The sequence below is a fragment of the Diadema antillarum genome, unplaced genomic scaffold, assembly GCF_040938485.1.
Source record: "Diadema antillarum isolate AM-2024a unplaced genomic scaffold, OU_Dant_1.0 seq00001146_RagTag, whole genome shotgun sequence".
In the NCBI taxonomy this organism is placed as follows: domain Eukaryota; kingdom Metazoa; phylum Echinodermata; class Echinoidea; order Diadematoida; family Diadematidae; genus Diadema; species Diadema antillarum.
Genome location: NW_027271958.1, coordinates 292587 through 320000, shown reverse-complemented (window position 1 = coordinate 320000; position 27414 = coordinate 292587). Strand labels below are relative to the sequence as shown.

Sequence of the window (27414 nt, the reverse complement as noted above, 5' to 3'; positions counted from 1 at the left end):
ATGATTATTAGTCACTGTAAGCAGCCCTTCTTTCTACAGTAATATCGCCTGTCCTTAGTGAAGCACAAACTCGTCGTCCTAGGTTTCCTCGTATGACTCACACGTTTACGACAATCGTCATTTTACATACACTATTTGCTGTGAATATCATGCAAAAGGGGACATGAGACCTTAGAATATGGAGAGAGAGGGAGAGAGAGAGGATAGGGATAATTGATAGGTAGGCAGTGTGATAAGAAAGGGAGTGCGGCGTTTGCGTGTTCGTCAGAGAGAGAAAGAAACATTTCTTTTTTTTTGTTTGTGTATTGTGTGTGTATATATATATATATATATATATATATATATATATAGCGAAAACTTTGAGCAAAGAAATTCTTGTTTCAATGCATATATATATATATATATATATATATATATATATAACACTTGTATACATATGTCAACAAAACAGGCTCTACGATAAAATGTGCTCATAAAAGTACACAAACATGTTATACAAGTATGCATGCATACATACACACACATTATATATATATATATAACGAAGAATCAAGAAATAAACTGGTAATGCATTTTTTTTTGTCAATAAAGAATGAGTTTATTGTACTCAAATTTTCGGTGGAGGCGACCGAAAATTTGAGTCGAATAAACTCATTCTCTATTGGTAAAAAAATGCATTACCACACCAGTTTATTTCTTGATTCTTCGTTATATTGGTGCCAATACGTGAATTCTCAACATATATACATACATGCTCATAAACACATTCACATTCATACAAATGTACCTACACATACACCGCACACACATCTCTTAGACAATGATATACAATAGTCTGTTAAAACAAGCAAGGTTAATTATACACAAATGTAGAAATACACAAAAGGTTGCTGATACTTTATAAAATCTTAAAAATATCATCGTTTAAAAATGATATTGCCAATGTTCATGTAACAAAAATAAATCAGCATTTATACATCGTCGATTATGCAGTGCGTTTCGTGAGGAGCGGGACAATATATTACAATTTTTCTGATTATTGATTACCATTCATTCAGTCGCTTGTGACCAGTTAAGATCCTCGAAATATGTGATGTACACATACAACCCAAAACTTCAGTGTTCTACCATGTCTTTTCCTCGTTTGTATTACAGTCACTTTGTCCACAGTATAAGTAGGCATCTGCTAAAATGATGATAAATGAAATAAGATAACCTATGTAACATACGATAACGGATCTATTTACATGTCTTTCAATTTTCGTTCACTGGCATTGTGCCATTCAGTCATGTTAAGGAAAGACGATGGATGTTAGAATCGAAGATCAACTTTACGTTGAGAATGAAATAAAATATTAGCACATTGCTAGGGTGGGATTTCACGGAGCACGCGAACGATTTGCGAAGGACGCGAATGACAAAATCCAACATTCGGAAAAGTTTTTCTTCGAATGTTTTCCGACAATGAAGCCGAAGACTATTCTTGCGCAATTTGTGCGAAGTTTCCACGACGTATGTGCGAATGTCGTGTGTATCATTGCTAAAGTACAGTATGTTACGTACACGAAAAACACGCGACGGAAATGCAAACAACGAAAAATTTTCAATAACCATTGGAGAAAATGTACCCAAGGAGAGGTGGAAGCTGTCTTGAGTTGAATTTTTTTCTTTCCTCTATTTCTCCTTTCTTTTTCTCTCATTTCTCTGTTGTGTGCTTGCCTACATTTTTTCCCTAGGACATATAGTAAAGTATTTGATCTTTTTTTTTTCCAGTTCCTCCAACACATAATCTCTATAGTTCAAATGAAATTTTACTTCTTACTTTGAATTAATTTTAAGTGTATTCTGCGATTTTTTTTGTATATCAAACATTTATTTCTCTTTGATGTCTTTAATTTCTTTTGTTACTATAGTTGTTAATAATTGTTTGATGTTTAGATGTATGCTACGATTTTTATTTGTAGAAAACGTACAGGTCATACATCCCCCAAACGTGCGCTAAACGTTCGCGAGAATGTCTCAAAAGGTACGCGAACAGTTTGCGATTACGTCGTAAAATGATCGGAAAAACTTTGCAGATTTCGCGTAACATACGCGAGACATTCTCCAAAGTTTCGGAGTCTGTTTGGGGTTTCACGAACATTTTGCGAACATCGCGCGTGTCTTGCGAAAGTGTTGCGCATATGACGAGGTTTGAAAGACGCTTTCGAGAACAATTTCAAACTTTTTTGAAATTCTCGCCGAAGTAAAACCGACATTCGCGAACAATTGACGACGCTTCCGAACCCTCACGTTCGTTTGGCGATCTTTTGCAGACTAAAATACGAATGCCAGATTTTGCCATTCGCGTCCTTCGCAAATCGTTCGCGCGCTCCGTGAAATCCCACCCTTATATGCTCATAGTCTTATAATCATGATGTTTTCAGGGTTAAAGTGCATGCAATTCAAACATTTCCTTGGCCTATGTTACTGTATCATGACGCCAACATTTTGAATGGCGTTTCATGATAGCTCTGTGATCCTCCATTTCTTACTACTGGGAGTTAAATCTGTCAAAATCCTGGGCAATGGTAAGGGGCACTACATTCAAAGAGTATCAGCGAAACCTCCCAACGCTTCCCATTGACTTGCTTGACAACACTGATTCCATTAAAATACATATACGTATATTGCATAGACAGGCAGTTGAGTCAAGCCTCGTGTTAATTCATAGTTACGTAAGTATACAAATAAAAATAAGACAACTCAGGACAAGATCTCATGAGAAAGGTGAATATAATAACCTGGTTTGCAAGTTTGACAGTCTGACAGAACGCCTGATGTCTATGTATTGGATCATCATTATTAACATTTCCCCCAATTTGTTTCGCAAAACTGGATCATGTGCCATGCGATAATGGCAAAGTTATGACAAGTGATGACTGTGGCATCATAATATCACTCCATCGCGCTAATTAGATATGTGTCTCTCAATCCAGGGCAAGAAGCGCGAAATCCTGGAGTAGTATCCATATTTACTCTCTTGCGCACATCCCTCCCCCCAACTCACGATCCCGATCTGATACCACCTGCCCTCATGCAGCATGGCAAATGGACCCCCACTGTCCCCCTGGCAGGCGTCTTTTTCCACCCGAGCGTACCCCGCACAAAACATATTGGCTGTGACGTCGTAATTCGTAGTGGTCTTGCACTTTTTCGTCTTGACCACGGGCAAGTAGACTTCAGTCAGATATCGTGGGTAGGGACCCCCTTCAGCAATTTGACCCCAACCCGTTACCCTGCCTATGTTATCTCGTCTGAGCAGGAGCTTGGATAGCCATCGGGGTGGGAGACAAATGGGACGAATGTAATCGGTGAAGGCGGCGAAAGGCTGCTTGAGCCCGATCAGGGCGATGTCCTTGTCGAATGTGTTGTCGTTGAAGTCCTCGTGCTGTATGATAGAGGCAACTTCCACCATGACTTGAGAGTCCTCCGTGTTCAGGGAGTCGTGATCGCCGAAGTAGAGGAGGATGTCGGAAGACTGCAGGTTGTAAAGCGTGATGCAGTGGGCGGCGGTGAGGGCCCATCTCTGGTTGAGGAGAGTAGCGCCGCAGATGAACGTTCGCCGGTCCTTACGCCAGATTCGACCCATGTAGGGCGCCGATCCCCGTTCGGCCTGCGAACCTCCGACGATGCGGCCACCTTCGTTAGCAGCACTGGGCGTGGTCACTTCTACCACATCAGGACGCACTACCGTCCCACACACTTGAGAGAAGAGAAGATAACAACCAGAAGAAATTAATGAACAAGACGAAACAGGCCGATGAGGATCATGGTTAAACACACTCATACCTACACAGAGACACACGTACACATTGCTTACGTCTTATGCCGGGAGAAATCAGGAGAGAGAGAAGGGGGGGGGGGGCACCACGCGTGGTACTTTAATACCCTGATTAAACACCTGGCTGTGATTCTACGAACGAGCAATAGTCACTTTACCACCATTATCTTTTAGATTCACTAGATCGGTGACGGCATTGACTCAAAGCTTGACAACAAAATGACAATCCTTACCTTCAGTGATGTTGATCGAAGGTATATCCACGTGTCTGGTTACAGTCAACCAAGCGTCGGCGGTGCCTTTGACGTTGCCTTGCTGATCAGACACCCGACACGTATACTTCCCTGAGTCGTCTTCTACCAAGTTCCGCAGGAGCAGAGCGCCCCCAGCAATCTGACATGAGAATTGCAGTGGCGTAGAGAGAAGGGCAACGTGACGTCATTTTCAATTGTACTGATTGGAATACTGTAAACCACAAAAACGATGGTTAATTTCATATTAATTTTATAAATCATTGACCATGAATATGCTATCGATGAAATTCAACCTGACACTGGTTAGATAGTGAATTTAACTAGAGGTAAGGTAAAAGACGTTATTTCATCACTAGGATAATTACTATTTGTTGGTACTGCCAGGGTTTTCTTTAAATACGGCTACCACAGAACTATCAAAACAAGTTATAATTTTATGCAACATTAAGTTTGAATGCATCATGTCTATATCCATAAATGGATAATGCAAAAGGAGTGGATACTGATTCTACTCGACTTACTATCTTTAACTATTACTTACGTAACACGATCGTAATAGCTATAACTAGCTTCTCGTCACCTATCAGTATTTCGCGAGGCATACACTGGAAGATAGCTGAATGACGTCCATCCTCTAGTGCTTTACTACTGCTAATGTGCAAAAGTCCTCAACACTATGGTAGGCAGTTAGTAGGGGAATATCACTCAGATACATCGTGCCATAGTACCAAAAGAATAAAAGGAAGAAAAATTTCAATGCATATACAAAAGCAGGAAAAGCCCTAATTTTGAAGTCTTTTATCTATTGTTTTTAATCCTATCTCATTCTTACAACTTCCTCTATCTTGACGATCCCATGCGTCTTGTACCTCCCTTTTCTTCCTTTTTCTGTCCACTTTAGTCTCTCTTGTCATTCCTTCCACACTTACCTACTTTCTTTTTCTGTTACAAGAGAGCTGCCTCGTGTTACTGTGCATCTGCGTTTGAATGTATACTATTCTGTCACCTTTTTCTTGTTTATTTTTTCCACAGGAAATTTGCCCAGTTTTGTTAGTTTTATGATAAAATATTTTCATGAGGGGAATGCAAACTACAAGCCTTGCTTTTTAGCAGTCCCCTCCATTTCCAACAACTTTGTCACGTTTGTTTCGGAATTTCCCATAAAACTTACAACATAGTATTTGTATCTCAGTTCACAATTTCCTTGTTTTTTAACATCACATTGTTGTACTGATTTCGTGTCATCATGTGCATTCAAACGTTTCATTGTATTATATCATGTTGCAAATGAAACAAACAACTTGAATATTGAACAAACCACGATGACTTGGTCAGTCTCGACCAGCAGGGAGTCGTCCTTACGCCAGGTGACCGTGTCCAAAGCCGACTTGGCCTGGCACTCGAACAGATGGTGTCCGTCAGCCTCCAGAGAGGCATTGGTAGGGAAGACCTCAAAGTGTCGATATGGGTCGAAGACTGCAGGGAAGAAGACAGTTTGGTAGTTAATGATTCATTCTCAGATGATGCGATGACTATTCAGAGCCCCCCCCCCTTCCCCTTTCCATCTCTTCTGTACAGGTATACAGATATTCTTTGAATTTTGATTTTCAAAAAAATGGAAATTCGTAAAGAACCTGGGAAAATATCTTTAGTATTATCATTCTATAATCTTATCCCATACATGTTATCATTGAATCTAGTACAGAGAGGATCTCTTTTTGGTGTAAAGACTTACAATGGATAAAAATAAAGCAGGGTAATAGTGTTAAAGTGGCATTCTACCAGTGTTAAGCTGGTTAAACGATTGTTACCGAAGCAAAAGTAAACGATGTAATGAGATGGAACCTTACGCGAAAGAAAACAAGCAAAATGGAATGAAAGAAATCAATTGCTTCCAAACAGAAAGTACATATTTTTCACTTACACATGTCCACTTCCACTCTCAGGCACTCGGTGCCGGCGAAGGATGCCACGCAGGCGTAGCGACCCTGGTGACTTGACTGAAAGCCAGGAATCAGCAGGTCGTCGGTAGGTAAGATGAAAACACCCTCCAACGAGCCTGCTCATATGCATCAAAACAAAAGGAAAAGAAACAAGATAACGCTCATTAAACATGATTTATGAAGCAAATACCGGCATGTATGGCTTTACGATGTCTTTTAGCAAGGACATGTTCAGTCCTGCAAGGTAACGCTCATGATCATGATTATGAAACAAATAATTATTATGACTTTACGACGCGTCGCCTCGTAGCAAGATCATGTTCAGTCTTTAGAGGAAACGGGCAAGCGAGGGAGCGTAGAGCTACCGACTAGGATGGTTTGTGAGGGACTTGGCATTGACAGTGTTCACAACGCTATGGAGTTTTCCATGTCCATCGACAGGCGAAGCACACAAAAGGTTAAGTAATACATGATTTACAAAAATTAAATCTGCAACTGCTCGCATTTATGGAATACGGAGGTTTATGATCTGAGATAAAATTGCGTTAGACCGAAGACGTAGTTCTAGCTCATTCTCACCTGCCTGACAACATCGCACAGAGTGTACACACAGGAAGGTAGTTTTCCAAAATCCTCAATGATCCTGGCATGCCTTAATCTAGTGAGCAACAAGTCTTTTCTATTCAAATTCACGAAAGTCTTTTCTATCATACTAACCTGATGTGAGGCGAGTTCCATCCTTATACCACGTGATATCAACCTGTTGCTGATTGACGCTGCAGTACTGTTGGACCAAGTCATTTTGGACAGGCGAGAGATCTTTCGGTACATCGACAAACTCTAATTCAGAATTACAGCTCGCTGGTTCGTTGGTAGGTTCAACAAACTCTGCAAACCCAAAGCAAAATCATTGTGTTTGAACTCGTTGAGAGTAACACTTACAAGCCTAAACATACGCTTTTGGTTCAAATGATAAAGCTTTATCAAGAAGTACAACTTTTAAAGCTGCTATCAATATGCATTCAGGATGGGACATTTCACACAACTCATGTTTTGATGAATTTTGTTAGAAATATAATCAAGGCTACTGACGTTTCTTTATTTATTACTTATCTATTCTACCAGAGCATACAGCGTTTGATACACTGGATTACGATATTCTGATCAACAAATTTCAACTACATGGAATTACAGGTGTTGTTTTATACTTATCAAAAAGTTATTTGCAAAATAAAAGTCAGTTCGTAATCATCAACAGTTCCAAATCTGAAGGTAAACCTCGGAGATGTATGAGGTAGCCAAAAGATACATTTTTGGAGCCTCTGTTATTTCTCATTTACATTAAAAAAAAATTGTGCAGTTTTTGGAACATTTTGAGACACGCAGATAACACCAGCATTGCCATATCCAATAAAGATCCATGCATACTACAGAACACTTGTAATGATGCAATCATTGGCAATAGTTTGCATTTCTTATAGAACAATTGGAAAAGAAAATAATGTTTGCATACAATGTGGATGTTGATGTTGGTCGGATGAATGAGGTATCACACACCTATTAACATTCTTCACAATAAACTTTTATTCACATTAAACATTTGTTCATTTATTTAGAACTATAGAATTGCTACAAAATTCCTCCTTGATATAAATACAAGAACAACTCTATCAATGAAGTCTCTTGTTTATCAAAGCCCTGTAGTGTGGAACTCATTAGCTGATGGTAAAAAGACTCCAATTCCATAAATTTCTTTTAACGTAATTTAGTTATAAGTTAATAAGTTAGTTATCCTTCAGACAAAATCATAGAATGTTATTCATATACGGGGAAGGGCAGTATGTGATTGTTTATATCTATTATTTTCATTTTCTTGTGTCGATTTGCAAACAGCAAAACCTTCTGTCCATTTGTGAATGGCTAGGGATTAGGCCCTATATATAAGTTTAATCTTCATTCTTTTTGGCTCTTTCCCCTTGATTCTTTTCATCATGTTTATGCGATATTATTCTTAATATATTCATACTTGTATCTATCTGTAACGTGAGCAAACATGGGAGCTTTTTTATTCTATTTTTAAACGAAAAAGGCATTAAGTGAGATGTATTAAGCATAACAGGCCCTTACCGACACAAACAAGGGGCGTTCCCATCCACTGGCCCTCGTGTCCACAGACACGCCTCCTCATGCCGCTGCTTCTAATGTATCCAGGCTGACAGTCATGACGACATAGCTTGCCCGCGATGAAGGGAGGGTAGCACGGGGTGGAAACAGCGTGCGCTGGTACCTCCAGAGGAGCGCACTCCAACTCTATTTGGTTGGAAAGGGACACAAACAGGAGTTCAGGATAGATCATTAAAAAAAGACTTAATGAGCGCTTCATATTTGCCAACACTCGCACTCGGCCATCGAAGTCGGGGTCTTTTCCTTTCCAAAAATGTTTATTAAGATTTTTTTCCCCCAAAAAAAAATCTTTGATGAAGAGCAAAATTTCATGAAAAGCAGTTGTAACGAAACATCCTCCAAATGTATGTCAAGAGCATACTCCATTATCGCGAGTTCTTTTTTGTTCAGAGTAAATGGTTGTCTCGTAAATAAATTTGTTTCGTTCTGACACTTTCATTTAATTGCACAAACAAAAGAATATCTTTGTTGGTCACTTATTACCTACTGTTGATAGCAAAATATAAAAAGAGCTCTGGCGGTAGAACGATGTTGATCATTAAACCTAATGATCACAGTTAAGACAGTTGTAGTTATTAGCATCACGATCACAATCGCCAATAAGCCAGTTCGGAGATAGCTCATGTGCATATAGGTACAAATGACCTTTCCTTTCTCTCAGTTGGTTAGGCACTGCACTCAATTTAAAGCGACATAATGCAGCAGCTTGCCAAAAATAGCAATTTATGGAACTCGTATTCTAACAAAGAATGAACTTGTGTAGATGAAGTGACTAGAATGGTTCGTCAATCAACACTTTGGGAAGCATCTATTTCATTGTGCTGTTTTGAATATGTTAACAAACTTTTTTCTGTTAACATTGCCAAATACCAGGCTTGCTGTCAAGTGGATGTACTGGCAGGCACCATTTATAGGGATTCCATGAATAATCATAGCTTTACAGATGCTTATCTCAGTGAAATTAAAAACCAACCTGTCTCTCGGTACAAATGACCTTTTTCTGCTCATGCTCAAACGGGGACCCCGAACTGGCTTATTCCAGCATGATCATGATTTGAATTATTTCAAGAATTATCATTAGTATTGCAATATGTGTTAAGAGGAGCCCAAATTTTCATTTTCTAAGTTACACAAGTTGCCAATTGTTTGTTTATTTTGTCTTTTCTTTTACCTATGCAAATAGAGTTTGGATCCACATCCCAGACTCCGGAGTGTAAGCAGGATACGGAATTCACGGCAGGAACATGACCGGAATAGCACAGCACTGAGCAGTTACTTCCGGGTTGCCGATCACATGACTGAGCTACGCCCCCATAGTGCCACGAAAAGGGACATTCGACATTCACATCTGCATCAAACACATTTAGAGTGTTATGAAAACAAGAGAGAACCGTTCGAAAAATAAAAACTAGAAATAAAAAGTAAACATCGTTGAAAGGGCTATGCACTGAAAGATAATTTTACTTTCTTTAATTCTTTCATAATGTCTTGACCTATTTCTGATAGCATTGTCTGTGGATAGGTATGTTTGCTCTTAAGAATGACTTTGGAGTGATAGGTTCGGCAAATAAGTGTTATTATATACACACACACTAACATACATACTGACACATACATACTGATACATACATACATACATACATACACACATACATACATACATTAACACATGCATAGTGATGCATATATACATACATACATACATACATACATAGCCTACATACACACATACATACACACATTTACGGTATACTAGTATATTATTCTGAAACTTTAGTACTGAGGCTTAAGAATATCATTGAAAAAAAAAAAAAAAAAACCTCTGTCGATCTAAAGACTCAATTTCTGTGGACAGGCATTTACCGGAGATACAGGTCACGCTGTCAGAAGCAAGTTCAATATCGTCTGCACATGCGCAGGTCCTCCCCGTTGGAGTAGGTAGGCACAGAGTAGAGCACTGCCCGTTATTCTCCGAACATACATTCGTTCCTTTTGTTAAAACAAGAGAATAATCGACAGAGATGAGTATTGTTTCTTGTGCCTCCCTTTACTGAGCATAAATGTTGCTCTGATCTTCAAGAGAACCATGACATCTTATCATATAGTCTGAGAGCTGGCTGCTGGTCAATTTACCCCATCAAGCCCAAAAGGTTTGACCCCTCAGAGTTGCTGGGGCCACCCTCCTCATTAAAAAAATGCCCGTCAGCCTGGTCCCTGAGGGCGGGTTCGGCCCCCAGGGACCCCCCGAAAAGGCCCTCCGGCGGGTGTAATTTACCCCATGGAGCCCATGGACCAAACTTGGCCCATATGAATGTCCTATGGGTGTACATAATCAAAATATAAAAACTGACAAAACATCTGGTCGGGAAAGGGGTTGCCAGACCGCTTGTTTGCAGGCATAAAACCTTGTTTTTGGTCAAGGAGTCTGCGCCAAGACTACACTGTCCCATAGGCCCTGTACTGTAGCGTCTCCCAACAGGCTGACAGACAGTGCCAGTTAGTGCATGTAGTAGTCTTGGCGCAGACTCCTTTACGCGCAACAAGGGTTATTGCCTGCAAACTACCCGTTATACCCTGGGACCCAGGGTAGTTTGCATGCATAAATTGACCACACACACACCCACCCCCCCCCCCCACACACATACACACATACACACACACACACACACACGCACACACACACACGCACACACACACATACACACACAATTATGTTTACACATGACTCTATAATGTACAACTGTATATACCATAACACTAAACATGTTACAATTAATAGGTTTCTCATTAATGCAGCCATAATACCTTGCACATAATAAATGTCAAACCTATAAGATGTTCATACCTTTTGAATGTTTTACATGGATACTATCAATACACCTTTAAGGAACACTGAAGAAATTTGAAATTTGTGTGAAGTTGTATTAGGTTTTATTGGCCACACAGCCTACTCTTTCTGTATGATGTATTCACCTTATGAGACTCAAATAGAGCTTTTCAGAAAATGCTGAAAAACCTTTGTTGTGAGTAAACTTCAGTTTAAGACCAACCAAAACAGCGCTAAAGGCCAGTTGTATAACACATTTAAGTAAACATTTTCATCAACCGTGCATTAAACATAACTCTAATAAAGTTTATGTCAACGAGTGGGATGTAGCTTGGATTACTTCTTTTTCTCCTGCTTGATATCCTCTTTTAGATACAAATAACAAGTCTCAATCCTAATATAAGATTCCTTTGAAAACCTCAAACTAATAACTTTTTGTGTTTTTGGCTGATAAAAACCACCCTTTGATGTATAAAATAGGCAAGGATTACAGCATCCATGCCAACATTTCCTTTATTTGACTCTAATAAATTCCAAATCAGAATAAACTGCATAACATAAGGAAGGAGCTTAATGGTTTTGGAAATGATATTGATCAATTTTCATACTCAGTAGTGCATGTCACCTCATAGTTTTGGACAAATATCTGCATGTCTATAATACTAATGAACATGTAATTACGGTGTTCTATATACATGTATTTCTTCCTTGGAACCTCAAATAACAAGCTTCACAATAGAATGCTAACTTTCTGTAATGGAAATAAACAGGCCAAGAGCATTTACTTTGATCTTGTGTTCTCTTCATCTCTTCAGTGTTTTTTTTTTTTTGTGGTCATCTTCTTTTTTCTGGAGATATATTTTATTTATAATAGTTCCCAGCCCCACACAAATGGTGTCACATACTGCAAACACTGCCAATGACCGTGACCAGTACACACCAAGTTGAAACATAATAGCTCTCTTTTTATATAGCATATAGGCTGAAAGTATTAACTTGGTCTTGTGGTCTCTTTATATCAGCAGTTTTGTCAACTCCTTATTTCTGGAGATACACTGTACTTCATCTTCAGTTCCCCAGCCCCACACAAACAAAACTCAACCTACGGTGTCACACACTGCAAAGAGCGCATCATAGTATATGATTGCCGTTAACCCGGGACATATACACACAACGTGAAACATAAAATTACCAGCTAAATGAAATGTTAGCTTAATTTCTTTTCTTTAACAATAGCATGCACGTTGAGAGCATTTACATGTTGTGTTCTCTTTTATATTAGAATTTTTGTCAACTCCTCATTGAGATACTTTGTCTACCCCCCTCCCCCCCCCCCCAAAAAAAAAAGATAATACTTCCAGGGTGTCACATACCATCTACAGTTACAATGCAGGTCCTAGTTCATATTTATGATTTAGTTGCCATTCAAAACCATGGCAATTACACATCAAACCATGCATCACACTCTATGGAAGACTAAAGCTTACACAAATTACGTATAATGTAGGCTTATGATAAGCATTGCACATGTTTCAGTTGCAGTCTTATGATTCCTGAACTGACCAGTATTTGGCATGAATTTATTTCATATAATATAAAACATAATTTCACATTTTAGTCTATCATACAGTATAATGCATGATTTGAGAAATTGAAGTCTACTCACAACAAAGGGTTTATTTCAGCATTTTCCAAATATATATATATGTATATATATATATATATATTTGTCTTATATGGTGGATACATAATAAAGGGTAAGCAGGTTGTGTGGCCAGTAAAACAGAATACAATTTCACACAAATTTCAAAATCTCTTCAGTGTTCCTGCTTGAAGGTTCATTGATAGTATCAATGTAAAACATTCAAAAGTTATGAACATAATAATTATAGGTATGTGCAAGGTATCATGGCTGTATGGAGAAACCACTGGTCATGTTTTGTGTTACGCCTTACGGTATTCTTAGTATACATAGAGTCATGTGTGAATGTGTGTGTGTGTGTGTGTGTGTGTGTGTGTGTGTGTGTGTGTGTGTGTGTGTGCGTGTGTGTGTGGGTGTGTGTGTGGGTGTGGGTGTGTGTGTGGTCAATTTGTGCATGCAAACTACCCTGGGTCCCAGGGTATAACGGGTAGTTTGCAGGCACAAACCCTTGTTGGGCGTAAAGGAGTCTGCGCCAAGACTACTACATGCACTAACTGGCACTGTCCGTCAGCCTGTTGGGAGACGCTACAGTACAGGGCCTATGGGACAGTGTAGTCTTGGCGCAGACTCCTTGACCAAAAACAAGGTTTTATGCCTGCAAACAAGCGGTCTGGCAACCCCTTTCCCGACCAGATATTTTGTCAGTTTTTATATTTTGATTATGTACACCCATAGGACATTCATATGGGCCAAGTTTGGTCCATGGGCTCCATGGGGTAAATTACACCCGCCGGAGGGCCTTTTCGGGGGGTCCCTGGGGGCCGAACCCGCCCTCAGGGACCAGGCTGACGGGCATTTTTTTAATGAGGAGGGTGGCCCCAGCAACTCTCAGGGGTCAAACCTTATGGGCTTGATGGGGTAAATTGACCAGCAGCCAGCTCTCAGACTAATAGGGTGGTGATATGGCTCAGTCGCAGCACGTCTGCCTTCCGATCTAAAGGTACTGGGTTCGATTCCCGAGTTTCGCTGAGCAATGTTGTGTGTAAGCATTCCGCCCCCTCTAGTAAAGAAGCAAATACTCTGTCCCTCGTGTGTGAGTTAGTCACAACTCGCACACGTAAAAGATCCCTTTTCATTCATTCATCGCAAAGTGCTACCCCAGTGGTTCCCCACCCACAAAAGAAGAAAAAAAGGCGAATGATGCCGACCCCTCTTGCATCGCCCAGGTGACTAGCAATAGTTAGCAAACGGTATCATCCAGGCACATTGTGTCATAAGCTTGAATGAATAAATATATCATGATCAAAGATTGGTTTTCTTTAAATCTAACGCTAACGAAGTGTCGTTATCGCAATCAAAAACACTAGTTTCAATGACAACAAAGTAAGAAATATGTACCAGATGGCAATGAGGTTGTTGTAACAGCGAAGAGCGCGTTTGGCCTCGTGTAGTCATTAGGTCCAACCGTGATGTTTCCTCGGCCTGTTCGCTTGTCTGCTTTGGAAAGCTTCCTAGTCCTCCAATCGGTCCAGAAGACGTGCTGGTCGACAATGCCAATGCCAAATGGGTGAAATTGACTTCCTAAAGCGATAATCACCCGACGACCCCTACCACTAAGGTCGGTGGATTCTATTCTGCCAGTGCCACCGTCACACCAATAAAGTAGATCGTCTGTTGAGCCAAAGCAAACACACAAATAGAAATGATCGAAAGATAAGAGTTTTGTTACGGTTGCATTCCACTGAAGCTACAAACATAAACGTAAATGGAAGCAGCAATCAGTGACAGCAGACCACTGTTTTTGGTCCGCTAATGACAAGATATGAAATACCCCTTACGACTCCTTTTCTTATTTGAATTATCGAAAACTTCTCTGAATCGCCCAAACAGGCAAACCTCCTTCCATGTCTTTGATTTATAAACTTTGTCCATGAATTGAATGTTGTAATGCTAGTCCTTCACAAGGTGGGCAATGTGCTACAATAATAAGTGCTACGGTTAGCAAAATTATAATAGCTACTTCCTTTTTGCTGATGGGTGTTAGCCAGTATATATCAATCGTACGAATACCACCTTTATACTGAAGATACCACGACATTATGACAAGAAGAGTTATGGCAGAGATGGCGCAATATGTATGCAATACACCGAGTACCTTAAATGAGAACTTCCAAAAGGATAATGGATGAATAAGTATTGACCCACGTTGAGCATACTAAAACAGAGGTGATGTCTCTTATACCGTCCAGTAGATCAAGGGGCTTTTAACATGTCAAAACATTGTGCTTGATTTAAAGCAATTAATATCATTCAAGTGCTATGTGCTATCCGTTTTGATTTTTTTTTCTGTCGCTACATCACAACTGCTCTCTGCGTGGAGTCACACTCGTCCATGGATCGATTATGAATGCATATAGTACCTTTGTAATCGATGGCGAGTCCGTTCGGCCATTTTAGGTTCCCAGTGACGATGCTACGCCGCATGTTCCCGTCCATGTACGCTCCCTCGATCCTCGGGGACAGCTGCCAGTCTGCCCAAAACATGATTCTGTGTGAACAGTGATGAATATAACAGAATTACGGGTAAGCAGCAATTCCAGATACAATTTTTTATAAATGGCAAGGAAGTTTGGTCTTCTTAATAACTGGCTCATTTAAGGTGACAGGATTGCGTCATACTTGAAGATGCACTACTGAACTCTGTTGAGTAGACTACCCACAGTTATTTAGCTCGCTCCTTGGAGAGACAGGCAGGAAAAACTCGACTTTTGAATTAGGAATAACATGACAGCTCCTGAGGCACGAGTTTCTTCAATTTGTCTCCCTCTACAGTTGTGATCTTACAAATTTCATTCGTACAGAGGGAGCTAAATCTTAGAAAATTCATACCTCAATCTTCACCCCTCTGCTTGATAATCTCTCACTTTCATTTAACCTGATATCTCCTGCTGTTAAAGATTTCTATTTGGCAAACACGTTTATATCTGCTCTTCGGCAATTATATGAGTCAGGCTCTGAAGTTTCTGTTGCATCAGTTGTCGAATTAAGCACAGACATCGTGATGTATTCACAGTCATCGATTCTTCAAAAGTAGAAATGTCTCATAAAGTAAACACATTGTCTGCACGAATTACATTCAAGGCGCTGCGAGGAACTCATACGGTTAATAGCACAAAAGTTCGTGTCACACTGGCAAGTTTTCTAGTTGTCTCTATCTGCTCTTGCGCGAACCAACATAGAAATATTAACTCTAGGGGTGTGCCCTATATGAGGTCTTCAAACATAGAAATACATTGTAGAATTACCCATCGACGGGATGAAGGGCGATGCTCCTTGGCTTTTTTAATCCTGTGACCAGCGTTTTCCTGTTGGAACCATCCAGAGACGCTACAATAATTGCACTTTGATCTACGTCTGCCCAGTAAAGAAGCCTGGACACGGAGTCTACAGCAAGACTGTCTGCGTCTGTAACGATACCCATTGGTGCTAGTGAAGACATTACAAACGTACTGTAAGGTGTATTGTTACGTTCTAGGAAAAAAAGTAGAACTTGAACCAACTTCTCATAAGGCTAAAATGCCATGTGACGGTTCATCAATGTTAGAACTTTTGAAAGAAACAGTGATGAACCAGGAATCGATTTATATCTGAACGATCGACTACGCTAACAACTGTTTACATCCAACACAGTGAGGGACATTAACACGGGCCTTTGCAGGCCTCTATGCCATAAGGGCTACATGGACGTATGAATTCACAATATCTCTGCTATCTTGATTTCATAGAAACATAAAATTGTCACTCCAGTCCAGAAATCAAGAAATAAAACAGTGACCTATTAGCTTGTCTGAATTGCCATACCACACGTCGAAAGGAGAATACTAGTATACCGTTTCATTTAAACGCTAGTGCAGGTGACTATAGCTTATTGTTCTAATAAGAAAAAGTTGCAGACAGCAGAGACATGTTACATTTTGTCTCACGATTATGATTTTGAAAGTGACCTATGACAAGGCGAGTCAACCTTACAGCCAGTATTGTCGAACAGCTCCTGTTGGCTACCATCGAGAGAAGCCCGTCCAATCCGACGAAACTTAACGTCCGACCAGTATACCTTCTCCTCGACAGGATCGTAGCTAACGCCTACTGGATTTGGGATGGTGATTGGGAGCGCCTGTGGTTGGTAGGCGGATTCGAGCCCCACTTGGTAGATGGATTGGTGATACGTATCACTTACTAGCAGGAAGTTGTCTGCAATCATATCTAGTCCAAATTAAAGGGAGAGAGCACGCACAGTATGTTATAATAAAGTCAGTGAATGACTTTCTCATCATTAAAACTAAGCAGTTGGTCTTTGGACGTAAACTTATTATTTTATTGACCAATTTTTAGTGGGAACCTTAAATTCTCTTAAGAGGGTTTCTTTTTTTTTTCTTTTTTTTTTACTAACGTCATCCATTGATAACCTGCTTAAATGACATCTGTACAGGTTAGAACATCCATAGAAGGCAACCACTGATAATAAAGAGAACGTTGAACACAAAGTTAATACACCCTAGATAATACAACTGTCACGACTGTGTCTCTGAGTTAGAAGTCACAAAAGTGTCAGTGTAAACACTTAATACACACAAAAAATGGGTGTAGACATTTTTTTGGGGGTAAACTTTTTCTTGACGTGCCCCATCAAGATAACAAGTGCTTTTCAAGTATCCTGTCAGAAACCATGGCTGAAGTTATGATGCATGTTGTATACTAGAATACTAGATCTTTCTAATAAAGCAGTTTTCTTGTCGAAGATGGGATTTTCATGATAAACAAAGAGCGAAAGAGAAAAAACATCGGTAAAAAATTCACAAAACTCATATTTGATATGTCTTGACCATGAGAATGTCGTTGGATAATGTCCTGGTACTGCTGGTGACGTCATTTGCTACACATGTGAAATTAGGAAGCTATCGCTGTGGTGACGCAGACGTTAATTAGATTGTTAGTGTCGCGTGCGAATTTTGTCAGCTTGTCGTGCTGCGTTCCCTTCAATCTACAACAGTATTGTAGGCCAAAATAGCGTCATACTAGAAGCTCCGACGCAGTTGGAGAAGTGCGAAATTTGCATCTGGGGAGACAGGCAACTCACTGAGCTGCTGCGAAGGCGTTAGTAAAGCACAACGGTCAGAAGAACGAGGTACAATCAAGGTTGGTTGCTTCCTACGTCGCCTTGCGATAGCTCCCTGATACTATGGTAACTGATCCAAGACAACAATGATGAATAGGAGTAAGGAATCGATGCACCAACCTGACACACAGGATTTGCCATCATTAGCCAGACGATATCCCATGATGCAGTGGCACACGTAGCCTCTTGAGTTGGCTTGAGAGCCGAGGCATAGTTGCTGACATTCGCCGTTGTTAAGTCTGCATGGATCTATTATAAATAAGCGGAGAACAAAATATGAAAACCAGAAAGGTTTTTAAGATTGGCCGGACACACCTGGCAACTGCCCGGTTCCTTCAAACTTGCACAATGTGTTTCAACTACTACGCCCATCTTGATCCAGTTTCATGGGAATATGGCGGTGCTATAGGGTAATGATGATGATACGGAACACTAGGAGAGCACAAGAATGGGCTACCTGGATATGTAATCACCATTAGGATATGGTATCTTCAACTTTCATGTCTAATACTGGGAAACACACCAAACGACTGTGAAATGGGATGACTAGAGTATATTGCAGCCACGTCGCAGCGAATACGCAACAACTATGTCTTCGAGTTAGAACTCACAATATATACGTTTTAAACTAGAGTTTCAATGCAAAGAGAGAGAGAATGAGAGAGAGAGAGAGAGAGAAAGAGAGAGAGAGAGAGAGAGAGAAATAAAGACAGAGCAAATTCACAGTTTTCATTCCGGAGAAGGAATTATAGCATAATGCCTAACAATTAGACGACAGTGCCAATGTTACCGACTGACATGCAGGTCCATTGGTCGCAAAACGTTGTACTGCCACTTGGCTTGCCTAATCCTATGCCTAATTCTACGGTTTGGTAGTCCAAAATTTTGATGAGGTTCTTCACTCGGACAGTCAGAAAAAGAGGTACTTTCTAACGTCTGTGGTAGATATGAACCTACCCTGTGTATCAGATATGTTCTTGTACGTTTAGAAACTGGAGCTGAATTGAAATTGAACAATCGGTAACATGCAAACAAATATGGAAGGGTTTGTTCGAGAATTTCCCCCTTAGATGATTGGGCTAATGGATGAGAGCGTCAATAAGACTCACTATGAACCACAGTCTGCCTTGTATCTGCGTACATCTTGATCCCGTAAAACTGTTCCTCTCCTCCAAGATAGGCCTGGACCGGTTCCCCAGTCTTCTTGTTTCCTACGTAGATCCCATTATGCCGCAAGTCAGTCCACATGATGTAGTCCTACCAAAATTGTCAAACCATTGAAGCAGTTTCTAAGGACTACTGGAACTTGCATGGCAGTGCAATGTTTGCTTAGTAACACACCTTTATGGCAATGAAGTAGTTGTTCATTTCCATTGGTGATTCATGGACACATCACCTTTATGATAACTAATCAAATATCCTGCGGGAGATATGTAACAAACTTTGGAGCCATTGCAGTTGACAATCATACGTATATAGAAAAAAGTACGAGATATAGGCTTTACTTTTATGAGGAATTAAGAAAATGAGTGAAGATCAAATGTGTATTCACCTTGAATATTGCCATGTCAAAGAAGAACGCGCCAACTTTTGTCAGGATGGAACGTCTGTTTTCACCATCATAATCCATGGAGTAAATGACCCCGGTAGGAATGTCCCCACAGTATAATCTGCAAGGAAGACAAGCATTTATCCTTCTCAAGACTGCGCTCTCAAAATGTCACAGAATTGTTCTGCTATTTTGCACTGTGTATTTGGAAACGAAATGCAAGTATTGATGACTACTTGCAGGTTCAGGATCATTTTTCAACACGCATTTTAAAAGTTGTATGCATGTGTGTATGAGTGTTTGTGTGAGTATGACATTATATATCAGAGAGAAAAATATTTTCCTGGATATGTCACGTGACACAAGATGCGACGAATCGAATCATCAACGTATGGTTTGTTGTAACTTTTAACACTCTGAAGATTGTGTTAAAGAAGGGGATAAGAACAGATCTTCATCAAGATTTTTAAAGTGGTTTTTCTTTCTATGCTGACGCATTTAAAATTACAACAGCACCACAAGGGAAAACGAATGTATCCATAACGGACAACGTTGATAATCATGTATACCAATGCGTCTCATCCAATGTGTCCGATAATCTTGGGACAGCTTCTATAAGAGTCAATGGCTTCGTCAATAAAAGTAGGATCATGATAAGTATGTGACGTCAGTGCGTCGGTGGGGGGGGGGGGGGGGGGGGGGGGGGCATGCAAGAATTAAAATGAAATGGTCAAAGGCATACCTACATGCTCATCAGTTGTTAGTTAGAGACTGCTACATGTTGAGTATCATTCAACATCTTTAATGGCACAACGCTCACCGTTTCTCCTTGTAATCGATCACCAGACCACCAGGCTGTTGTAGGTCAGGATCCGCCGTCACAATAATTCTCCTGGACGTACCATCCAGAGAAGCTCTCTCTATTTGGCTGGGAGGCCCAATTTCGATCCAAAACATGAATCTGCAGTAAAGCGGTGCAGCAAAAAATGATGAATATTTCACTCGTCCAGAGTAAATACGGTCGGTAGTGTTACTTAAATACCAGTATCATAATGATAAGTTTTGAAATGAATTCGAAAGTTATGGGGCGGGGGGAGGGGTACTGTAGTTTAGTGGATGATGTTCTGAAGTCTAAAAGAAGAGACAATGCCACTAAACTTAGCCGAGTGCTGCATGCGGCTTGAACATAAAGGCTGTATATATCTTGAACGAGATGTGTTCCTCTTGACTGAGGCGTTCTTTTACTCAGTATTACTGTCGTTTTTCCTGATGGCCTTACTGAATATGTATTATCAACATTATCATTATCAGTAGTAGGCCTTTGTGTAGATGTATATAGCATCATTAAATGTTATTATCATCATTATCGCTATGATTATGATTATCATTATCATTGTTAGTAGTGGAAGAAGTAGAAGTAGTAGCAGTATTGTCATCATCATCACTATCGTCATCATCACAATAATTACTTTTCTTTGGCGTCGATGACGATGTTCCTTGGTCTCAGTACGTTGTCTTTCAGGAGGATTGTCCTAAACGAGCCGTCGTATCTTGAGACTTCGATGGTGCCTCGTGGGTTGTCTGTCCAGTAGAGAGTCTTAGTCAGCCAGTCGACTGCCATGCCTGCAAAACATTCCAGATTTTTCTCTGTTGCATGACACCGAAGATATTTTGCATAGGAATCGGGGGGGGGGGGGGGGGGCAGCATATAGTTGCTTACTATACAACGAAGAAAATGGTTTTGAATTAGTTGGATGAGGTCCAGCAACTTCTGGTGTACATAAAAATTAAGCATTCATTTTTATCAGTTTTCAGATTCCGATGTCAGTCAATCTATGTAATCCGTCTTTTGCATCAATTTATTATTGTATTAAAGGCATTTATCTTGTTTTGTGTTGTTTCATTTTGGCTTCTTGTTTTTCATAGTGGTTTTATTCATGTAATTACAATGTAACTTTCATTTTCAAAATGCAAGGTGATCAAACGATTTCCCCTAGCATTGTCGAGCATGGGCGGGGATCGTTCGCCGACAATCTATCTAGTCAGACTCTGCTGTCCGTATAACATGATGCCTTACCTTCCACTGACGACGTAGCTCCAGTGACGTAGTCGATTCGCGAACCATTCCGGAGGGTAGCCCTACCTATGACCTGCCGCCCTACGTCGCTGTAGAGCAACAGCCCGTCTTCTAGGTCGACGGCCAGAGCTACGGCGTGCGAGCGCTGAAGCAGGAAGGGGGAGACGCGGAAGCCCGCCGTGAGAGACATGTCTGGGAAGTTTGCCGGAAGGGATGACAGCTGCGTTCGCGAGACGACGAACAGCTTGGGCGGACTAATGGCTCCTTCTGCGGGGAGTAAAGAAGAGCGCCACCAAGAGATATGTGACAGCCAGTAAGATGTCAAAATCTTGCAACCTAAATCCGGACTATACAGTAACATTTTGGATTGAAAGTTGATGCATTTTGATAGCTTTAAAAAAAGAAAGAGAGAAAGTCCTTCTTTAAAGAGAGATAGTAAGCATTTCAACACCTTCACATGATTAAAATCCAATGTATTTACTGTCTGTTCTATACATTCATACGTGTTGATGTTCTATTTCAACAAAATATTTGTTCAGAAGCAGATAGAAAAAGGATGTCTCAAAACTTATAAAAAGAACATCTTATCATTGCAAAATTTCATACCGTAAAAAAGCATATGGATAATGTGTATGTGATTTCTGTTGGCCTATATAGTCCATCCAGTTGTAGGCCTACTTTTGCATGATTTTTATAAAGACATAAAATAATTAGGACCTTTATTGACATAAGGTGAATGCATTCAGAAACATTTCGCACTATCATGACTTGATTGCGGTAGTTCTCACGCCGTATTCTTGCTGATTAAGAATCATTAGAAAACTAAAGAAGCATCATTCATCCCTGGCTAACATCCAAGTAATTCTCACCGCTCACGCACGTTGTACGATCGGAGTTCAGAAGCTGCCCACTGCCACACAAACACGTATAGCCGCCTGGCCCGCCGTCTACGCACAGATAACTGCACGGGTTGCTGCTGCACGGAGCTGAAGGAATACAGGACGTGGGGAGTGGAGAGACACAACCTAACCTCTTGTCTGGTGGACTGCAAGACATTTTACTAATACTCTAGCTGCTTAAGTTTGTTTTTTTTTTCAACGAGCTCGAAGACTTTAGATCAAGGACAGTGCTTCAACGTAAAATAAAAACAAAATAGCGAATACGACTCTAGGCTTGAGCACTCGTCGCTTTTTGCTGCTTAGGCTGACTAATTCACATTCAAATTCAATTTCACATTCAAATTTATATACAATGTATACGCAGAACATATTTGTAATAATTGCAAAAACCTATAGATTAACAAAATACATGAGAAAGTGAGTAACAAAATGAAGAAAATATAATTGCATTTGCAAAAATATATACATATTATGCATAGTACAAATTAGATGAGGATGGGAATGTAAATAAAGGGTCCCGCTAAAAAGCATTGTTTGTACAATGTGGGACCCTCAGAGATTTTATCAGAAAACGAATAATGAATTAATGAAACTACAAACAGATATAAGATAAAATCAAAGGAACCAATGTCAACCGACATGGAATCAAATTAGGAAGGAAAAAAGAGGGGAAAAAGAAAAGAAAAGTAATGGACTTTGTCTATATTAAAAAGATCAATTGTCATTTATTACCAAATACAGTTCACGGATTGCCTGCTTGGATATTTATCGCATGTGCTTTCTCCTGTAGATATTAATGTATCATTCATTCGTCCATCAATAAATACCCCTTTCCAATCAAAGCCACACCTCACTATGGATACCATGACTGCCTGTGATACATACGATGGAGGTAACCTCATTATCATGGGATATCACCGTTAAATACTTCTCGACTACAAAGATTTGGACATTATGATATCGGCTACAATGTATTCGCCCGATCAGAGGTCGAATTGAAAAAGGCTCAATCAGCAAAATGGGCATTACCATTCTGGCTGCACAATAAGAAGTGGTTGCGGTTGACTTATTAATTTTCTACTTACACACTGTCTGGGGCTGTGCATCCGGGGCATAGGTCACGATGCCAAAAGGTCGTAGGGGCAAGTTGAGAGTGAAACCAAACTCTCCCGTGTCTGTGGTCACCATGTGAATGGTCGAGTCGGCGTTTCCAGTCACGTAGAGGAAACGCTGTTACAAACCATATAAATTATTACGTTGAGTCTCCTTCACTCTGTGTTTGATACTATAAAACTCTAACTTCATTCTAACTTCAAGACAGATTCTAACCTGTGAATCGATGGTGTATTAACACATGGTCATAGACAAAAGTTAGAGAAGCGATTTCAATTCATTTGCGTCTCGTTTCGATTTAAATAGATACGATGCAAACTGTACGTGATACCATGGACCTAATATACAAGGACATTGATCGTATCGTTAATTAAGTCATGCATCTGTACATCTCAAAAGCTCCACAAAGATGTTTTTAGCATGCTTCACTGCTTTGATCCCATGATCGTCACCGCCAGCAAACCGGGAGAAGAACAAGACGGAGATTCGAGAAATCTAAAACTATATGCGCAGAAGAAAATAACTCACAAAAATCAAGTAAAGTGAATGTGCAGTTGTGGTGTATGTTAGGAAATCATGCCTCAAACAATTTCGCTTGGGAGAAGCAGGCATCTTTAAAAGAAAGCTAACATTTTGGCAGAATGATTGTCATTTGTGATCTCAAAATTTCACTTTTTCGCAGCTTATTCCAGAGCAAAAGGGATGGTAATGGTAGAGAACAGGTATATCTTGCCATTAGGCAAGGCCTTATGCGTGTGCGAAAATGTGCGAATCAGCAGTTGCCCATCTTTTTTACACAAAGTTTGTCATGATCTCAGGTTTTGCCGCTCCTCATCATCTGTATTAATTCAAAGACATTTTCGTCTGAAAAAGGCATATCAGCGAAACAATACTAAAATGAGGGAAATGATTCTTTTGTTAGTGACAATACATGATTACACAATTGTTATTGTCAAGACACCTGAATGTACTCATTAAGATGCACATAATCATGTGTCGGTGACGATCATTACATCAAAGAAAGACTGCCGTGAATAGTCCATGTTATTAGGTCCATGGTGATACTGAACAACGATAATAACACTGAGAAATGTTACACAATACGCGTATTTTCAATACTATATGTAAGATTCCTTTTCAAGAAATAGAGGTTCAAGTAGTGGCTATCACAACCGTTGCACAATATTGTTTACTTGCTCGGCGCATAATTATGAACACTTCAATCGTCTTCTACCACTAGCACAAACATAAAGAATGAAATGGAAACTTTTTGAGAAAGAGATAAGGAATGAGGTCATAGACCAAAGGGAAAGATAAATAGAAAAATGAAAAGTCGTGACGACTTATATATAGAATTATAGATAGTAGATGAATACACTGATCAATACATACATGTAGGTCCTATATACACATGGAAAGGAAGAGAAAGAGAGAAATTAGGGAGGGAATTTGATATAGAAGGATGACGAAGAAGAAGAAGAAGAGAGAGGGGAGGAGAGGAGAGGAAGGATGCCAAGAGGAGCTTACAGAAAAGATGGTCAGATCGTAGAAACCGGGAGATCCGGGAACACGATAGAGCTCACGTCTGGTGGATCCACAGACTGCCATGATGTCACACACCTCCACCTTGTTACCCTCGGGATCTGCGTCCACCCAGTACAATCTGCCAGGAAGATTTAGACAGGGAAAGAAACACTGGTTAGTTGACTTCTAACAGTTTTCCCAGCTTTTCTTATTAAAACGATGTGTATGGATGTTTTGAGGACATATAGTTCGGTGGAAAAGACCACAGACTGTAAAACAAAAGGTTCCTGGTTCGATCACTGATCAAAAGTGGCTTGCCATCACTCTGGCTTTTCATGACCTTCATTTTGAATGCTACAGTACGTACGTAGCAAACCATATCCTTTCCCGTATGTCTTTATCTCTCATTTTCTTGTTTAGCCGCCGAAATTTAAGGCAACCATTTTAAAATCTGCAGCTCAGTTTTAGCCTGTAAAAAAGTCGGTGTCCACACTCTATAATAGAGATTGTTGTTATCTTCTATTCCTTAGTCTCGAAGAAACGTTTGAATATGCTGTCCTGCCGAATGTTGCATTCTGTTTCATAACCATGCGATCCTCTTGTCTCCCCAAGCCCTCAATCTTGTTTTCTATCTAACTGTTAGAGTACTTTAAATTTTCTACCAGTTTTTCAATGCTTTTAATCTACACTTTCGATACAAATAATCTTGTTCACCATAATAAGGCCCAAAATTGACTTTAATTCTTATTATTGTGTGAATTAATTAGTATCAAATCATATTTACCTATTTCTACCTTTATTGAAAAGAATGAACTTACTTGTTTTCTGTGTAATCCACTGTAATACCTCGAGGAGCTACCAACTCTGAAGTGATCAGCTTCACACGGTGTCCTCCCGCCAGGTCACTTCGCTCCACCTTGGGTTTTTGGCCGGTATCAGTCCAGAAGAGGAAGCTGTAATGGAGAGTGACCGGCATGTCATTTTCATAAATTCTCTACTCAGTGTGCTGAATGCATAACAATGAATAGCATGGGGACCAACGCCCATCTTATTACTTGATTTTAGCTTGAGTTTCATAAAACGTTAGAATACATAGTGCTCATAATATAGCGCATATTCCTACTATAGTGTCTCTATGCGGGAGGGTTGAAAATTAATGAAAAAATTGGAAAAAGGAAATGTACTGTATATATACCGTAGAGGATGCAGTTTGCAAAATTAATACTCATCCATAATACTTTTTTAAAACATAAATGTCTTGAGAAGAGTTTTTAACTTTAACACTGTGGTAGCTTCATTAATGGAACAGCGTTTGCACAGTGCAGGGGCAGCATGAGCAAAAGATCGTTCACCATAAAACTTAGTTGTGGTGACAGAATTTCTGGAGAAGATTTATTTGGTGACGTGGTCTTTTTTTTCAAAAATAATTCGTTGCAGTGAATAATTGTATTCAATTGTCATTGTTCACAACATTTGCGCTTCGCACAATGTCTATCCGGTTGTGCTTTCTTCTCGATTGGTATATATTTTATCAGCTCTTATTACACTGGATATAATGGAAATTAAATGAACTTCACTTTTAAAGTTCACTTGGTACATGGCAGTTATGTAAGGTACATATGATGGTGTAATGGAAAGAGTGATGATCTCACCCCTGGAGTGGATGGACAGCGATTCCAAAGGGTTCATCCAGGTCTTCATCGACCACAACGGCCTGCCGTGTGCCATCGGCATTGAAGAGGACAATCCAGTCGTAGGTAGCGTCTGTCCGATAGACGTTCCCGGTCAACCAGTCCACACAGACACCATTAACCTGGCTCGATGTCCCGTGAATGAGCGCCGTCGCCGCTGGCTGGGGGCCGATGTGACCTGGTCCAAAACGGAGAAATATCTTTCACTTCTCTGGAAGATTTTGAACCATGAGACCATGGGTCTTCATCCCTCATAATCAGCAAGATGAGAAATTGTACATTCAATCATTACTTAACCAAATAATCTACTTCTGTCTTTATATATGCATCATGCATCATATGTATTGGCCTATGTATATATATATATATATATATATATATATATATATATGTGTGTATATATATATATATATATATATATGTATGTATAGTACATTTCAGCATATTCCCCTGCCTATTGACTTACTTAGACTTCATGAACTTCCTTGGTCAAAGATTTCTTGCAAGAGACAATGGATCTCACGTATCACGTGTGACTCCTTGAATCGATAAATAACCATAAATACAAAGTGACACTTTAATGACGGGGATTCAATAATGTAAATTCATTTTTCATCCATTCTCTTGGATGTTTTTCTTTGAGGGACCTGCACTTTACAAGCACTGCTGTGTAGTGGGCTCCTCCTTTTTTCGCGGAAAATGCCTTAAACTT

General features: G+C 39.9%; 1 protein-coding gene across 1 annotated transcript in view; it reads right to left on the bottom strand.

The window, feature by feature from the left end:
• Nucleotides 1-896: 896 nt before the first annotated feature.
• Nucleotides 897-27414, bottom strand: part of LOC139744204 (low-density lipoprotein receptor-related protein 6-like) — a 38746-nt gene continuing 12228 nt past the window's right edge. The window contains exons 6-28 of the mRNA XM_071654655.1: nt 26664-26880; nt 25830-25964; nt 25015-25150; nt 23460-23604; nt 22345-22461; nt 21476-21742; nt 20868-21021; nt 20219-20359; nt 19402-19519; nt 18959-19106; nt 17970-18098; nt 16703-16936; nt 15979-16138; nt 15094-15221; nt 14072-14344; nt 10068-10193; nt 9376-9552; nt 8148-8330; nt 6738-6908; nt 6002-6136; nt 5396-5553; nt 4057-4216; nt 897-3744 (exon numbers count right to left, since the gene is read on the bottom strand). Coding sequence (XP_071510756.1) covers nt 2951-3744; nt 4057-4216; nt 5396-5553; nt 6002-6136; nt 6738-6908; nt 8148-8330; nt 9376-9552; nt 10068-10193; nt 14072-14344; nt 15094-15221; nt 15979-16138; nt 16703-16936; nt 17970-18098; nt 18959-19106; nt 19402-19519; nt 20219-20359; nt 20868-21021; nt 21476-21742; nt 22345-22461; nt 23460-23604; nt 25015-25150; nt 25830-25964; nt 26664-26880 — 4406 coding nt within the window. The 3' untranslated portion in view covers nt 897-2950. The remainder of the gene's footprint in view (nt 3745-4056; nt 4217-5395; nt 5554-6001; nt 6137-6737; nt 6909-8147; nt 8331-9375; nt 9553-10067; nt 10194-14071; nt 14345-15093; nt 15222-15978; nt 16139-16702; nt 16937-17969; nt 18099-18958; nt 19107-19401; nt 19520-20218; nt 20360-20867; nt 21022-21475; nt 21743-22344; nt 22462-23459; nt 23605-25014; nt 25151-25829; nt 25965-26663; nt 26881-27414) is intronic.